Raw genomic sequence first — 17523 nt, 5'->3', positions numbered from 1 at the left:
GTTTAAACCCCCTCGAAATTATTCTGCCAAAATGAAACAGCAATAAAACCTAAAAGCTGTCTTCTTTTTAAAGCATCCAACACACTGGGAATCGTGTTCGGGTTGGAAACCAACGTCCTCGGCAAGAAAAACAAACTATTCAAATTTATATGCAGTCATATAAAAAATCCAGAAGGCAAATAAAAATAGTAATCCATACCTAAACCGAAGTAAAAATCACCAGTAAGTTTTGTGGGTATTTTGCACTGGAATAAGGCGCTGTGAGTTGCTGGCAGCAGAGACAGAAGGGCTCTGTGGAGTTCTGGAAGTGGCCAGATGTCTTTATATCTGTCTGCAGCATGCTCTGCCTCTCAGCACTTGCCTTTATAATCTCACGCATAATTGGCCTTAATCTGATTATTTCCAGCGCTGTCTACAGTGAGTAACTTGGATAGGTCTATTGGGCCCTACAAATGGCCCACGTGGTGTGCAGAGCAAGGGGGGGGGGGGGGGGGGAGAAAAAAAAGATGGAAAGAAAAAACCCGTCATTTCTCAGCAAACACCAGGAATGTGAACAGCAGCAACAAAATCCCATTATTTTCTGAGCGCTGGTGCTCCGGGTCTCGGCGGTCCCCGCCGGTCCCCCCCCCCCAACCCCCCCCCCTCCCCCCGCCTCCCCGGGGCGGCCCCGGGCTGCGGGGCCGGGGGGGCCCCCGCCGTGCCCTGCCGTGCCGTGCCGCCTGGACCACGGCTCTGTCAAAGCGCCGGATAATTGCCGCCGGATGGGTTTTGGGGGGCCGCTCTGCACACGCCTTGCCTTTCCAAGCGATCGTACCGCAGCAAAGTTTGATTTTGTTCACAGCGAGGGGTCCCTGGATTTATGCTCGCTTCCCGTCTGCAAATGATATGCGGCGGGACCCTTTGCAATTACTTTTAAAATGCATCCGAGACATAGGCTCAGCGGAGAGAGATGGCCCTTGCCTCAGCCCGGGTGAAAATTAGACTTTAAAGTACCCAGATGAAATTTTCAAGTCAGGGACGCGGGATTGGATCAAATCGCATAAACTGCAAAAAAAGCAAGTATAATGGCGCATAATTGGTTCTGTAATAGCATTACACAAGGATAATAGCCTGTTATGGCCCCCTGCACATTAAGTGCTTCCCTGGCGTAAAGCCTTTATGATATTAAAGGGGGAATATAATGATATTTTGGTTATTAAATGCGTGTAATTAATTTATGCACCACTGAAAATAAAGTTGGTATTATGACCCACTCAAGATGCATCAGAAGATGTAAGTCAGACAACTGTTGATAAGTTCTGGTGTCTATGTTTCGTCTAGACTGCTGATTTTATTTTGGAACAATTGCTGCTCCGGCAGACTACACAAATTTAATATTTTATAAACATTGTAATGTTCTGTGCAGGAAGGGCGAGCAAATCTACACAGGCGCTCTTAGATCTGATGGGAGTTTAAAGACATAGCACGTTCATACCAGAGCAAAGGAGATGGATACAGGCGATAAAGGTCCAGAAACAGACAGAGATTTTGAAGAGAAGATATCTTTTGAAAGTTATTCTGCATATCTGATCTCATCAGATAAAGACTAATAAGCCCTAGAAATATCACCTGCTCTATCTGCCTTTCACACTAGGCACAGATGCGGAAATTCGCCATATGTGTATTCAAGCTGAAGTTATGTTTCAGTACTGTAAAGTATTGTTTTAGCAAAGCAAGGCAAGAATTAATTGTACCCACGATCCAAATTGATTTGATCTGATCTTATCCATTCACCTATAATTTTAGCATACTAGTGATAGATTCAGAAAGCCGCATTCAAACGTGTTTATATATATATATACACACACACACACATGCACACACACATACATATATTTACACGTATACACATACATAGATGCTTTTAGGGATACCTGTGTTTGACAACAGATACTGACTTACCATCCAGGCAAGTCTCTGAACAGCAAATATACTATGAATTGAGGCAGATTTTACAGGACTGTACAAGACCCAAGACCAATGTTCTGAATCTGACTGCACTCAATAATAGCAGCACAAGCTTTAGGTCAATTAACCCTAAAAGGAAAAACATAACCCAGAGGTGCCGGCTGGATCTTCCCTGCCAGCCTGTCCATCCCAAGCTTTAAAATCCATGCAGGGCTGGTACGGCAGGATCCCTTTGCAGAGAGACAGATGTGCGTTTTCTCTGATGTTGGGAAGAGAGGAGTGAGAGAGTGTTTTATCATAAGAACCCCTAATAAAATAATAATAACTTCATTATGGCGCTCTACAGGCCTTGCTCTAGTCAGGGGGCTGCATTGCTCTTTTGGCTCCAAGACTCACTTTCCCCAGCAGTTTGAAGCCTGCAAGTTCAGCGCATTGCAGGAGGCAGAGAGGGTGAAATGGAGCACGGGGAAGTGCTCCAAGTCGCTGCTTTTTAAATAGAAGCAGAAGGACCCCAAACCTCAACAAGGGCAAGGCTCAACTTTCTCCCAAGAAGCAGCAGCTGCAAAACAAGGAGATAAATAAGCAACATACAACCCCCCACCCCTCGCCAGCTCGGTCCCTGTTTAATTTTAATGCACGAAAGGTGGGGTCGACATAATTAAAAGTTAGCGCCTGAGAGCCTTGGGTGCCGTTCGCGGGCGGCGGCAGCGGCGCGGCGCGTTTCAGCACCACGGAGAGCGCCCGCCGCTCCGCGCCCCTGGCAGCGCGCCGCGCCCGCCCGCTGGGCTGAGGCAGGGGACGGGGACGGGGACGGGGACGGGGACGGGGACGGGGACGGTCCCTGCCCGGGCAAGGCTGGGATGCGGCCGGGGACGGTCCCTGCCCGGGCAAGGCTGCTCTCGGGCAGCGTCTGGTCTTTCCGTGTCCCCCGTGTCCCCTCTCTGCAGCCACTCTCCCGCGAAGCTGGGACCACAGGTAAAGAAAAAACCTCAGTACATTGCTTTCGATCCCGGCTAGTAGGCAACCACTAAAACCAGGCTGCAGAATGAAATAACATAGAGGTGAGCTATAATATTTCAGCAAAAGATCCCTTTTAATGCAAAGTCCTTAAAGTCTTACATGCATACATCATCATTATTATTATTATTACTATTACTGTTATTTCTTCAGTATGAGTTACTGCAAGCAAAAGTCCAAGTAAATATAATTCTGGATAGATGTTTTGCTGATTGTGTCTGTCTTAAAGCAGAGCTGCCCCTGTGCTGCACACACAAACATACCTCTTCCTATTTTTCACCCATGACAATAAAACCTAGGACTGAACTGATGAACAAAATCACTGAATGGACGTTTTCCTTAAGAGCACTCAGCTTTGAGGGCATCATTTGTAAAACTCAAGAAAGTCTAAGTGGCTCAAGTTTGACGAAATGGCTCTCTAGCCTTTCCATGTCCAAGCACTTCCTTTCCCATGATTCCCAATACCTGACCACAAAAAAAGGCTAGCAGCTAAAAGGTTATTTTACCCTAATTCATGTGCAGTAAAATGTATTTTCCAATTAACCAAATTTGCCGATTTGTCCCGCTTGGACACTCTTATAATTTATAATGTAAAAGTGTTCTTTCTTTATCTAAAGACCAAGGTGACTGCTTTTAATTTTCTGTAACCTCTTTACACTTGATGTTCACCAGACTCATAATGTTAATTGGCTTCATATACGGATCATCAGTTTAATGAAGGAATAAATTCTATGTTGCTTTATGTCCCTCTGTTTTAACAATGATTGCTTTAATGAAGAATGTGATGTGTTTGAAATCAAAGCTGCAAAAGACATTAGAGGTGTTGTTTTCCTTTTTTTTTTTTTTTTTATGATGACTGAAATGCTTATTTCAAGCTAAAACCATGAGGCTTCCATATTTCAAAAGCTTTTATCTAAATAATTTTCCATGGAAAATACTGACACGTTCTTCAGCAAAAAACTTATTTTAAATTGTAAGCAGAGACTGAGAATAACACAGTTTTGTAATATAAACATCCCAAATATCTCTAAGCTGATTTTATACCACTGCAGTTTTCATTCAGAGTTTAAGTAAAACGCCTAGTGAGTTAAAAGGAGCTATGCTGCCTAAATACGGAGTATTTTGGGGTAACTAATACATCTCTGTCAATCGACTGTATTTCTATTGTTCACATGTAGATGAAGAAAATTATATGGGAGAAAGAATTGTCAGTTCACACACAAAAGCTCTGGGTTGCTGTAATCTATTTCTCCCCATGGGAATTTTAGGATTTCGGAAGCAGGGGCAAAATGTAATGAAACATGGGCTTGTAGAGGTAGGTGACTGCAAATCAGAGCATCAATTAGGTCAAGCTGGAAAGCAGCAATTAGACCCAACTGCATGTGCTGGTTATACTAGCTACAGCAGGTTTAAAATGTACAAAGCAAATGCATTCTGGTAATTGAACTTTTACATTCCTGGTCCCATTTATAATGAAAGTAAGCCTTTTTTTTTTTTTTTTTCTTCCTTCCCTTTAATGGGCAGTGCATATACTGAATTATTTTTTTTTCTCATTTGAGAGCTGCTGTCTGGACTGAAATTATATGATCCTTAGATGTGGGAACATGCAACATAGAAGAGGAAAGTCTCTAATCAAAGCCTGGGTCAGGGCTGAGCAACAATGGATTTGGACAGAAATTTCATGACATGGCAGAGAAGGCACATGAGAAGGAAAGGATATTAGCTTAAATTACATACCACTGAGAAGTCATTCATTGCACCAGTCCTGATCCCATGACCTCCTAAGTTGATGTCCCCACAAGTATTATATTCATTCCATTCAGGTCACGCCAAGCTTCAAGTAGACACACGCACATCTTCTTCTCCATCTGCCACACATTACTGTGTCTAAAAGAACAATGTGTTTCTTTTCAGAGCTGGCCAGAACTACAGTCCTATGGCCAGAACTATATGAACACTCAGAAGACAGCCCATAAACCATACTTTGCCCTCCCTCCCTGTGAAGAACAACAAGGTACTTTGTGGCGTCTCTAGTGGCAGAGAGGGTTAGGCTGCCAGAAGCCTTATTCAATAGCAAAAGTTCTCTACCCAGAGTCATGCCTTTACAAAACCTGTGCCTGGTCCCTGCATTGCTCACCATTTGAAGTGACTCAGAGTGCAGGCTGAGACTATGCCAGGGTTTGCTGGGGCAAAACAGCACTGGTTTTCAGGAGGATTGTCTGTTTTTTTAGTGACGACTTCATATAAAGGTGTTTCTTCCCAGATGTGCTCTTTCCCACTAAAAAGAGTCTTCTAACCAAGATCTGTGAGAAAAGACTTTCAAGGGATCAGCTATAAGAGTGAGGAAAAAGTAGTAGCATTACTTGAAGGTAGGAAAATGAGATACAGGAAGACTAATTGATTTGCTCAAGTTGTCCATAATGGACAGCTACTGCAGAATAGAGCAGCAAACTCAGACTGTGTAAGTTAACATCTTAAACATTTGACCTTGGCTTTGGAGAAAAGTTTTTCCCAGAAGAAGCTGCTCCGGCTTACCAGAATCCAATGTCTTTGAAAATTGAAGAGATCTCAAATGAATGTGGATGCTATGATTATTGACATTATTTACCCTGGTCAAAGGCAGAAAAGTGATTTCCTGTTGCCTAGAAAAGGTACCCAAAGCTACTAGAAGATTGAATGCTGTGGAGGTCAAAGTTGAAAAATTGAGACACATGGTATCTCATATTTAGGTTTGCACTTTCTTTGAGTCGTCCTTATTCTTCCATGGACTTGCCAGTTTATTTGGAATTTTTCAGGTGCTTGCAAGTCTCAGGAACTGGTCCCTGAAATATATGTCAGTTTACCAAGCTAGGTTTTTGCAAGCAGATCTGAAGCAGGGTACTGGGATTTAAGCCATAACACCGCTTTCTGTCATGAGGCCTGGATGCACAGCATCACCAAATCATGGTTTCAGTTCAAGGCCAATCACATCTCAGTAACAGGCCATTTTTCCACTTAAAGGCAAAACTACAGGTTTTGTTTCCTAAAACCAAGACAGGCTGTGATCTAGCTCTGAAATAGGGCAGTTAGTATCTGCATTGATCTATAGATCCTTGTGGCAACAGAAAGTTAGCAGTCCCTCTTATTCTGTTCATGGCTTCTAGCAATCAACCTAGTAGAAAGAAAGAAAACATTTAATTAGCTGCTTTAAGGCACAATTGTCTCATTCACCAAAGGTCAATTCACACCTGCTAACTACTCTCCTTGGAGGTGGGCTACACTCAAGGCCAGAATGGGAGAATAGGCCTAGGTGTGACATACTTTTGCATGAAGCCATTGAAATGCACCCTCCGGATGTGACAATGTTCTCAAATTAGCCCTGAGCACCCCACCTCAGTTATTGGTAAGTAAGTAGTAACTGCTTTGGGAAGCAGTTTGGGATGAACCAGGAGGGAGGCTGCCTCTGTACATGAAGGCATGTGCCCATGTGTGCACCTAAGAAAGAACCCACATGTATACATGCATATGCTCTTATGTATTTGCATGTGTGATCTTAAAGGGACTGGAGGTAATCTGGAGGGTTCAGTCTCTCTGGGAAATCCCTGGAATTTACGATAGGCACCCAGTTTCTCTCCTCTCTTTTTAGGAGACAAGCTCCAGGGCTATGAATCAAGTACCATGGGTTTTTCAAGTAAAGCACAGAAATGTCCCATTTCCTGCAGGAAGAACAGGAACTATAGTAACTACTCTTGGCAGTCTGGAAACAACTCAAGAGCATTCCTAACTGGATGCCTCATACCGAATATCATTTTCAAGCCTGCAAAGCAGACAGAATAGACCTGAGGCCTTTCAGCTGCTTTACAGCATTGCTGTGCTCCAGCTTCCTCAGGGCAGGCATATTTAAGTTATCTTCCCCTTCACAAAGGAAACCATCCCAAACCAAATTCCCCAAGCCCATCCCTTCTGCCTTACCCACCCCCACAGGCCATCCCCAGCACATGCCTCCTCCCGCTTCAGTGCTCAGAAGCACCTTTCCATCATCTGTATCTTGTGACAGAAACACCACAGAAATCCCTTAAAACAAACAATTCTACAAGCAGGAGACCGTGCAAGTCTGATCTCTTGTGGATCTGTGCTCTTTACCATTAGTTCTCCACCACAACATACTCAGATCCTACTACCATCCCACAGCAGTGCTCCTGGGACTAGGTTTAGTGCTGTCCCCACCTTATGTGATAACTGCACATACCTCACATACCTGGACCTCTTTGGTTGCAAACCCTGGCCAAATTCATTATCATGGGGTTAAGCATAACCCTGCAGCTTTACCAGGGGGTTGGATTCTCTTTCCAGGCATTGTCTGAGTCTTTCTGCCTCTGAAATCCTGCTTTCCACATGCTTGTGGGTATGAAATGCAAGGTGTGTTGTTTACCATAAGAGAATCACACTGTTCTCATGCTACGGAGAGGATACAGAGATCCATGAGCTGTCAGAGATCCAAGCCTGCAGCCCTTCAGTTGAAGAGCTGAGTGCAGTACAGATGTACCACCATGGATGGCTGATAGGGCACTCCACCACTGCCAGCCACCAGCTGAGCCAGCTCAGACAGCCCCACACCTGCTGTAGCTGTGCCTTCAGTGAGGCTTGGAGCTGGAGACAGGAGAGAGATGCTGCAAGGCTTTCAGTCCTTTAATGTGGGACTTCTCCTCTGTATACCTCCAAATTTCAGTCTCTGGGGTGTTGATGCTTTTGGTGGCATCCTGCATATAAAATCTGTGGTCATTCCTTTTTGTTTCTGCTCTTTACACGGGAGAGGTCTTCAGGGCCAGGTGTACTCCTCATTGGTCTCAGTACAGTATTTCTCACAACAGGGTTTACCACCAGCCTTGCTTCTGCTTGCTGCTGTTGTGATGCAACATGTATTAACAATGCACAATCTGAGCCACCAGTCCTTTTCCAGATTGCCCATGCTGAAGATTACTCCTATTCCCTCCAAAACCCTAGCTATTGCTTTTTGTTATGCCACCTAAACATATGATCTTCTGATTAAACCAAGACTCCAACGTGTGGCATTTCTAATTTTGGAATTCTTACTTATTTCAGTTAATGAACAAGAAAATACACCTTTATGCTAACACGAGACAGAAAGAGAGATGGGGAGGGGTCAGGGAGAGAGAGAAGCATACTTGTGCTTAATTGTTATTCTAATTACAAGTTCTGGTGTAGTGTAAATTTTTTCCCTTGGCATTATTATGATCCTCATTTCCTTACAAAGTCCAGGATAAACAATTCCAATATATTTTGTTTTAATTATCAGGGTTTAATGGGGCATAATGAGAGTATGTTGAGTGGTGCAGAAAAAAATAATTTAATGTGTGCAGAACTACTGAGTGCTCCTAGCTTGGCTGTGCATATTCACCTATTGTAGGGCAACACTATGTTAGCTAATATGCAATTTGCCCATCATTTATTTATTAATCAGACTTGCTTTTCAATAGAAATTTTTCCTTTTTTCCCCTGGCATCTGAAACAAGAAGAAAGCCATTAAAAAGTCCTGGTAAAAATGGGCAGTTCTCTGAGTCAAGCAATGAAGGATGCAGCTGATACACAGCTGATGGTGCTAGAAGCATCTGTCATGTCATGGACAGAAGATTGGAGTGTGCCGGACATAGAACCTGCCTCAGCCACTCCGTTCCAAATGCAGTCCTTCTACAAGCATTGTTTGGCAGTGAAAACTTCTGGCTCTGGTTCCTGGGGCCCCTACCAAAAGAAGCATAGATAACTATCAGAAGTCACCATTCCGAAATTACCTTGTCCGGACTCTCACTCACATTTCCCCATTCCCAAGGTGTGGCTCCTACAGATTTAAACCACCACAGATACTTCTGCAGTTAAAAGGGAAAACTGCGGAACAGCAGCATGGAAAATAAATCAGCAAAGTGAGATTGTGACCCTTTATGCTTTCCAAGGTCCCTTTTTGCCAAAGGCAAAAATCTGAGCCCATGCAGCAGTTAGCATCACCCTGCTACCAGATTTATACTCCACTCTACCAGGGTGACCATATACCAAGATCAAAACACCCTGTTCTCTCTCCCTGCCCCAACTCAGAAGTTTTACATAGAAGATTTTGCCCATTTGTTTGGGAATTCTGAAGACGAGGCAGTGTGCTCAGCACGGCGATGACGGGCTGTTCTGTGGAAAGGATAAATACTTTTTTTCTGCTATGCCAGGCACATGCAGCAGGTTTGAAACATTCAGTCGTACTGAAGACCCTGTGCCTGTGCCGTATAGCTCCACACCACCAGCTCAACACATGGTCTGCTGAATGGAAATAGAGGAGCTGTATCACAGCCTGTTTCCCTGGCTTGGGGGAATCAAGCCTTTTGTACCTAACAAAATTGAGCTTTCTGAACACTTCACTGCCTGTTCCAGTCTGGACTAAGCACCAAATCCTCACCTTAACCACTGCTCTCAGCAGCAAGACCTGCTTTTGGAGCTGTTCTGACAACAGAGTATCACGGCTCTGCTGATACTTACCCTCCATACCATTCCAGGGAAAAAAAATAATGGCAGAAAACCCTTCTGTCCACACTGACCCACGGATGCCATCCTTTCTTTCCAAATCCTTGTCATGCTCAGGCTCCTCTACTCCACATATTCCAGGCTACAGTTCTGATAAGCACATGCCCTACACATATGGCACAGCATATATTGTACCTGTGAACAGTTATTTCTTTTGTCCTGGCTTCCTAACTTAGTGAAATTTTAATGAAGGCATCCTAAGATTTACAACATGCATCAAAATAATGCACCAAGAAAACTGAAACCATCTCAGGTATGTTCAGTTTGGGACCTCCACGAGCTAGGCTTTGTTACCAGCACAATGTGTGACCAACCTGAAGGGCTTTAGTCTTTGTGCCTAACTCAAGTGAGAGTTACAAGAAGCTTCAATGTGAGTTTCACTTCAGGAAAAATTACTGGACCCTCCTCCCTGAAGGGTGACACACCCATTCTGCTTATTCATTGTACTCCTTGACATGGAGTCAGAGGACTGGATACAGTGTCCTCTGAAGCCAATAGGCACATCCTCTCTTCTGGAAAAGTATTTGATTCATGATTCTAGGAAGGATGTTCCAAAACAAAACAAAAACCCAGACCAGTGTTACATTACATTTATTTGAAAATTATAATTTTCTATTACAAATTAAGTTAAAATACTCCAAGTGTTTGGCTTTTAAATAAAATAGATTTATTACAGAAATCAGTATTTACAGAAAGAAAAAATTTACATAATTTCATCTTTTTTTTTTTTTAAAGAATGTCACTGGAGTAAAAAAATTCTCCATGAAGTTTCTACTCACAGGAGGCATCACGTTCTGTGAGAAGTCAGCCTCCTTCAAGGATTAATGGAGGCAACAAACCTAACCAGGTTTAAGTTACAACTCTGTGAGTTGACTGAGGAACTGCAATGGGCTGGTTCCCTGCATTAAATTGTAGCAAGACTGAAAGACCTCAGGAGGCCCCCTTCCAAGTCTATGTCCTATACTTTGAGGAAGAATGGAAGGGAACAGTGAGCACCTTCCATCAGACTTGCCTCAGATACAGGACCAGGCCAGCATCCAGTATGTTCTCACAAGCCTCCAAAGCTTAGTGGTCTTCTTTCTTCCTGCTAAATGACGGGGATTCTGACCCAAGCTTAGGATCCCATTGTACAGCCACTGTATAAATACACAAAGGCAATCAATTTCTGCGGCCACACAGCCTAACAGCCACAGCAGACCATGGTGGAAGAGAATGATTTTACAAAGAAGGGGACTGGCTGACTCTATCATACAGAGGTGTGGCCCTGCATCAGAAGCCAGATTTGCTGATTCTCAGACAAATACTGATGTATGTGTTCCCTCAGACTGGCTAGCAAGTCCCATGGGGACTTACAAGGTCTCTGCATTTGGTAGGCTACAAAAGAACAGGGGGAAGACGTGCATTTCTGGGTAATGCATGAGCTACAGATAATAGAGGCCTCTGACATTAGCTCTGGGCTAATCCTGGGCTCCTGAAAGCTCTACGCAGGAGTGTACATACCCACTGGATCATGCAATCAAAACTGAGTAAGGCTGTGTTACTAAGAGACCTGCACCCGGTCCTGGATGGAAGCAGGATACCATGCCTGTTAAATGATAGGAAACTCTGAGTCTTAATATACAGAACAAGACCTTAATTTGAACAGTCAGCTAACTGGGTTTCAATTCTTCCACATAGCAAGTTCCTGTTTTTAATGGTTTCCTCTGGTGTACTGGCACTCAAAGAGCTCTCCACGCAGGTCACCATACCCTAGAGAAGCCCATGGCTCTTTGACAGCCAGCCTTAAACATGGTTCCACAGAGCCACGGTGAGGGGAAGAAGATCTGAAGCACAGCTGAGTTTCTGGCTCTCCTGCCCTTTAAACTGAAATGCCATCTCCCTTGGTATTATCAGTGGCAAATGGGGAACTGAATCCAAGTGCACACCAAATGCAGACAAAAGAGGTCCTGCTAATGACAACCACACCTTGTTGCCACCATGTCTTTATAATTTTTAAGGACCACATTCTCTTTGTCATCAAAGTAGAGAAGATTGAGGGACTTCAATTCATCTGGCACACAGCAGGGCGTGCTAATATCTTGAGACAGTTTAAGTGTATGGACTATGGACTGAACTGTAGCATGATTTGTTGCATTTAGACTTTCCCCCAAGGGGAAGAGACAGGATCCTTTGCAAGAAAATGCATTGTATCCATTTGGGTAAATAATCCATCCTGACCAGCCAATAGCATGGAAGTCAACGTAGAATTCCCTTCGATGACATGCTGTTACCTGGCTTTCGGCAGAAGGGAGTGCAGCAGCTCGAGGTCTCCTGCTCATGCTTGCACTGCTGCTTTCGATGATCTGAGTTTCACGAGGCATGTGTGAAGCATCATTTTTGTCAGGGTTCATCTCTGGTTCTGAAAGGAAGTTGCATGTTAATCTTTCTCAAAAGAAATTAATTTCCTAAGTACAGTATTCTGTATGAAAGTCTATTCCACAAATCTACATCAAAGTCTTCAGACGAGATTTTAAAATTACACTTAAACTGTGACAGCACCAGAAGGGGTGTGTATTCAACTGCTGTCACGCTGAGCAGTGCTAACAGAGGCTGGAAATAATGCCTTTTTCTTACCCATACACTTGCAAAACAGAGTGTGCTCTTGTAAAGTAATATTTAAAAAAAAATAAATTCAATTTTGGATCTGAAAACACTACCACCACTTTTATGGAGCTCTGCTAGAGAACGAAGCTTACCGATAATAGTTTTGCTTTCTTAAAGTATCTTTTGAGAAGCCTTGATAAATGTCCACGGAGACCACAAGATCCATGTACAGAGGCTGCAAACCACTAATATACAGGCTGGTGGGAGAACTACCTGTGCAGATCCACTGACCACAAATAACAAGCAGGTCAACGGAGCTTCTTCAATGAGAAATGGGTATCTACTTGCTCGGTATCTTGTATAGAGCTTGATTCTCATTGGATCCAGGATTTCACTATAAAAATTTTATTTGGAAAACAAACAGGCCAGCCTCATTTTTGTTTTTAATCAATCTAATCACCTACTTCTTAATACTGATGCAAGTCCTACCTAGTTTCTTTCTAGTACGAAAATGCAATGATTTACCAGAAAAACCTGCAACCCCAAAAGAGAATAATTTCTGCCCCTCCTCCAGCTTTTGTTCTTTGGATTTATCAGGCTCTAAAATCCAACTACAGCTGGATTTACTGGAAGACCAGTGGGAGAGGTAAGGCACTATGTTTTGTAATTTAAAGGACGAGGCGTTGTCTTTGATGAAAGCAGCCTTTAGTCACAATGCTAATTAGTCACTGAAGTTAAATAGGTGCTTAAAAACCAAGCCAAGGACAGAGAGGCTTAAATTGCTTATTTAACAACCTCTTCTACTCTTGAAAACCGCACTTAATAACTCTACTTACAGTTACTTTACCAGCATTTTCACAAAGTTTTCCAGGTCACTGGTTTTTTTTAGCCTAAAAATAACCTACAATTTTCATGCACACTTCACCACCACAAAAAAGAAATATAAACAGTAATTAATTCCCCCTCCTCCCCAACCCAACCTAATAGAACTTCCACCCCTTTACAAACAAAACAAACCAGATTCCCCCTAGGCTTTATGAGTATGTCCTGCAAACACGTTTTTTCTGAGGGGAAAGGCAACTTAAGGTGCTGGGTGACCTATTAGCATGAGCTATCAGATCAAACTCTGATCAGTGACAAAGCTGAACTTCAAACCTGTTCAACACTGCAAGTAAATACTGAGATTAGGTATACATGAGGCAGAAGATAACAGAAGATGAACAGGGAGTTCATATTCTACAACACAGCTGCTGCTCTCACGTGAACTTACTTGTGGAAGAGGGCGCAAAGCTGGAAGACCTCCGTTTGTTACTGTTGGTGAAGAGGACAAGGAAAGCATTTCTAGTCGCCTGCAAAGCACCCTGGCTCTTAGCAAACTTAACCACGTTGTGCTCAATTCTGTTGTTGAATACATGTGTTGTAGTTATCAAAAAGCCATGGTTGCAGCTGCTGTTTCCAACCCACTTGGAAACCTGGTAATGACAGGGAAATGAAAAAATATTGTTTCAATATTCTTATTACAGCATTATGATTAAGCAATGTTTATATTAGGAAAAGGGAACAGGCAACAAGCTAGGAGAGCATAAGAACGTACATTATGACAGAAATAAGGTAACTGTATAGCTGAGACTCAATTGAGTTTAATATTTAAACCAGTAATTCAACATTTAAAAATACAAAATACCATATGCATTCCCCAAAGCTACATTTACAGGAAAATAATTAATTTCAGAAAATTTAGTAGTGAACAGATGAGTCCAGGAGTTAAAATTAACATTAAAATAAATCCTCTCTGACTTTAGTCAGGAATTTATTTTTCATAGCAATCTTAATAACAAAGTAATATGAACTCTCCAGACTTTCCACACTATTAAAACTCATTTAAATCTAACAAACATTGCATTTGAAGAAACCAACCCTGCAACTGAGCAAGTTTATCTAATAGTTATAATTGCAGACTAATAGATAAGGCTAGGCCACTCTCAAGCAGGGCTATCATGACCTGAGATGCAACTCAACCACTCATCAAAGCATGCTGGTTTAGTCTGATCATAAAGCTCAGGCAATAAAAAACACTGTCCGAGAGTACAGATTTAAATCCAAGAAACCGTATGCTTTAAACCACGTTTGGCTTTTTGCTGTGGAAAGGCACTCACATACTATTACAGTTTAAGGATATCTATAAAACAAATCTTGAAACTGAAGAAGTCTACAGCAGAAGTTAAATGAAAAACAATGGAACCATGATAAATTCCAGAAACAGAACGTTAAAGCACACTGCTGTGTAGTAATGCCACCAGAATAAAAAGGAGAAATGAAAACCTACTTGTAGCACACAATCAGTGGCATCTCCTTTGGCAGCCTAAACAAGTTTTAATCACAATGACATAATTGGCCTGATGTCCCTCCTATGGACTAGGTTTGGGTTACTCATTTCTCATCATGCCTGTGCTGCTAGTGGCATACAAACACTTCTCCTTTATTTCAGGTAGCACCAGGTGTACTTTTAAGTGTTAGAAACTTCTCCTTCTGCTTCTGTCTTTCAGTTTGAATTGACCGCAATACCTAGCATAAATACAATGCTGGAGTTACGAGTTGTCTGTAATCTTAAGAGATGTAGAATTAAAATTCAGACAGAATTCTCTGCTTACTGTCTCCGTGACGTTGAATACTTCCCAGCCTTCTGTGTACATGGACAACAATCTTGATGCAATGAGATGTCTTTTTTGTGGCTTACTTCCATTCTCCAAAAGCTCATACAGTTCCACCTTGATGAGAGCAATAAAACAAAACAGTAAAGAAATGAAACCAACTACTTTTCCAGCAAAATAAGGAGGATGAAAATTATCACACTTCTGCCACGTCATAGCTGTAAAACTGTTCCGTCATTCTAAACCAGGCAAAAAGTAGTTTTGAGACAGTTTAACAGAAAACCAAGTATCGCTCCATACATCTAGGTGTGTTCTGTACACATACTTCTACACGTGCAGGATAGTAGACTGTTTGATATTACAGAAAAATATCTTGACCATCCCCTTTTCTTTCTATATTGAATATCTGCTGCCATGAAAGGCTTCTGCTTCCCCACATCTTTGTCTTCAGGTTTCCAAAAAGCCCCATCCTGCATTTTGCCAAAAGAACAGACTCAGTATCAGAGTCCTCACCTGCCCTATTTTCCTATGAATCCCTGAGGGCTACTATTATTTTCTGGAGCCGCTCAAACAGATAAATTTCGATTTAAACTTTAAAACATCTCAAATCCCAGAAAAGCACGGTCCGGCCTGAGCCAGGTCCGACGGCGGTACCTCGGGGGGGAGCCCCCTGCACAGCGCGCAGCGGCCAGCACGCTGCCACAGCCAAGCCTTGCGCCTGCTCGGCACGCTGAACGCGAAGGAAAAGTGAGTATGGCAAACAAATAAAAGTAAAAATAACGCAGGCTGACGTGCTAAGTGGTCGCCCTCCCCGTCTGCAGCCCGGTTAGCAGCGAAGGCGCCTGCGCTGGACAGGCGGTTCCCGCTTACTTTGCAGAAGTGCCTCACGCCGGCCCCCGCCGCGCGGCCCCGCCGCAGCCCGAAGACGCGGAGCTCGGCCCGCAGCACCCGCTCGCTCCTCTCCACCGCGCCGACGTCGAAGTGGAAGCGGTGCAGGTCCGCGCCCAGGGGGACTGGAAAAGAGCCTCCCTCAGGCACACGCAGGGCCCCGCACTGTCACCCGCGTTCCCGCGGCGGCCGCCGGCCCCGCTGCGCCCCGCCGGGGTCCCGCGGCGGGCACCGGAACCCCCCGCCCGGCAGGTGCCGCCGCTGCGGGGAACTGCCCCGGCGTCGGGCCCCCGGCCCCGGCCCGCCCCCGGCCCACCTCGGTCCTCGAAGCTGCGCACCACGTCGCCCTCCAGCAGCCCCGGGGCGCGGCTGATGCCGTTGGCGTCGGCCACCGCGTTGAAGAGATCCACCATGAACTGGGGCGGCCGCTTGCGGGGCAGCACGTCGGGCGGCAGCGCCTCGATGTCGAAGACCTCCCGCAGCCGCTGCAGGGCGGCCGCCAGGACCCCGTCCCGCGGCGCGGGGACCAGGGGCAGGCCGCTCGCCGCCGGCAGGCTCAGCAGCCAGGCCAGCCCCAGCCCCAGCCCCAGGCGCAGCCGGCGGGCCGCCGTGCCCGGGTGCTCCGCCGTGCCCGGGTGCTCCGCCATGGCCGGGTGCCCCGTGCCGCTCCGCGGCGGTGGCCGCACGGGGCTGGGGGCGCCGAGCTGAGGGCGGCGGGGCGAGTGCGCGGGGCGCCGGGCAGGGTGCGCAGCCCGACGGCCGCTTCCCGCGGGGGTGGGCGGGTGCGCCGCGCCCGGGCCATTAAGGGCCCTTAACGGCTGAATGGGGCATCGCCGCTCGCTCGGGAGCACCGGGGGCCGCCGGCCGGCCCCGGGGCACCGGCTCTTGCTTTCGGGGGCAGCTGAGAGCCTGCAAAGGAAACCGCGCTTACGGAACGCTTATTCTGCAAGTTATTTTTTTGTTTGGGTTCTTTGTTGTGATGTTTAAAAAAAAAAAAAAAAAAAAAAGGGGGGCTTTGATTTGGACATTGCTGAGCCCCGGCGCGCTTTTTCTGTCATTGCCACAGCAATAAACCGTGCCCCCGGGAATGCGCGTGAGCCGCGCCCGCTGCAGCTACAGGGCCCGCGGGGGACCCAGGGTGCGCGGCCCCGGCCCCAGGGTGCGCGGCGGGGCCTGGGGCCGCCCTGCGGTGCGGCAGGAGCTGCCGGGCTCTGGAGTGACCAGCGGTAGGGGCGGGCACAGGCATCCTGAAAGGCTGTTTTAAGGCCCAAACCGAACCAGCTTGTCCTAGTTTGCCGTTTTCACCCCTTGGGTTGATGGAGTTCCACCATCCCACACACTCCAAAGAAAGCCCAGCCAAAACAGCAAAGCACCAATGCCGAACAAACCCAGATCCTACGCATCCCCTGTACTAGTCCTTCCTAAGGCAGTCTGGCAACTTACTAAGGAGCAGTTCCACATTGCTGATGGTTTCACACAGCAGTGCCTATCATGCTTGTGTCACACGGCCCCATGTCCCCTTTCCAGGCAGGAAAGCAGAGGGAGGTGGGATACTGGGCAGGCAGAACTGTCCTCTGGCTGCCCTGCTTAGGCACACTTATGTTAGACAGGGGCGCTTGCACTGAGCAAGCGTGTGGGCCCATAGGGGAACGAGGTAGTGACAAAGAGGCTGCAGTTCCACATGCTCCCAAACTAGCTGTTGGAAGGGAAAAATTAAAAGGTTTTATCTAGATTGTTCAAAGAGCTGTGATGCAGGAATTGCTCACCTTTTGCTGCTCTAAAGCTGGAGTTCCTGGGGCACTTGGCCACGCAGCTCTTCAGCTCCAGACTTCCTCCTACTGTCACTCGTTCCAGCCTTCAGCTATTATAGGTACAT

General features: G+C 45.5%; 1 protein-coding gene across 1 annotated transcript; it reads right to left on the bottom strand.

Moving 5' to 3' along the window:
* Positions 1 to 11425: 11425 nt before the first annotated feature.
* Positions 11426 to 16294, bottom strand: LOC106631726 (bone morphogenetic protein 2-like). The gene is made up of 5 exons (XM_055720638.1): positions 15964 to 16294; positions 15630 to 15772; positions 14760 to 14876; positions 13379 to 13580; positions 11426 to 11917 (listed from the first exon to the last, which is right to left on the bottom strand). Exons 1-5 carry the CDS (start codon positions 16292 to 16294, stop codon positions 11475 to 11477), a joined length of 1236 nt encoding a protein of 411 aa, XP_055576613.1. The 3' UTR covers positions 11426 to 11474.
* Positions 16295 to 17523: the final 1229 nt, after the last annotated feature.

The sequence above is a fragment of the Falco cherrug genome, chromosome 9 (genome assembly GCF_023634085.1).
Source record: "Falco cherrug isolate bFalChe1 chromosome 9, bFalChe1.pri, whole genome shotgun sequence".
Lineage (NCBI taxonomy): Eukaryota > Metazoa > Chordata > Aves > Falconiformes > Falconidae > Falco > Falco cherrug.
Note: the sequence above shows the minus strand (reverse complement) of the source record. Positions and strands in the feature narration are given on the sequence as shown.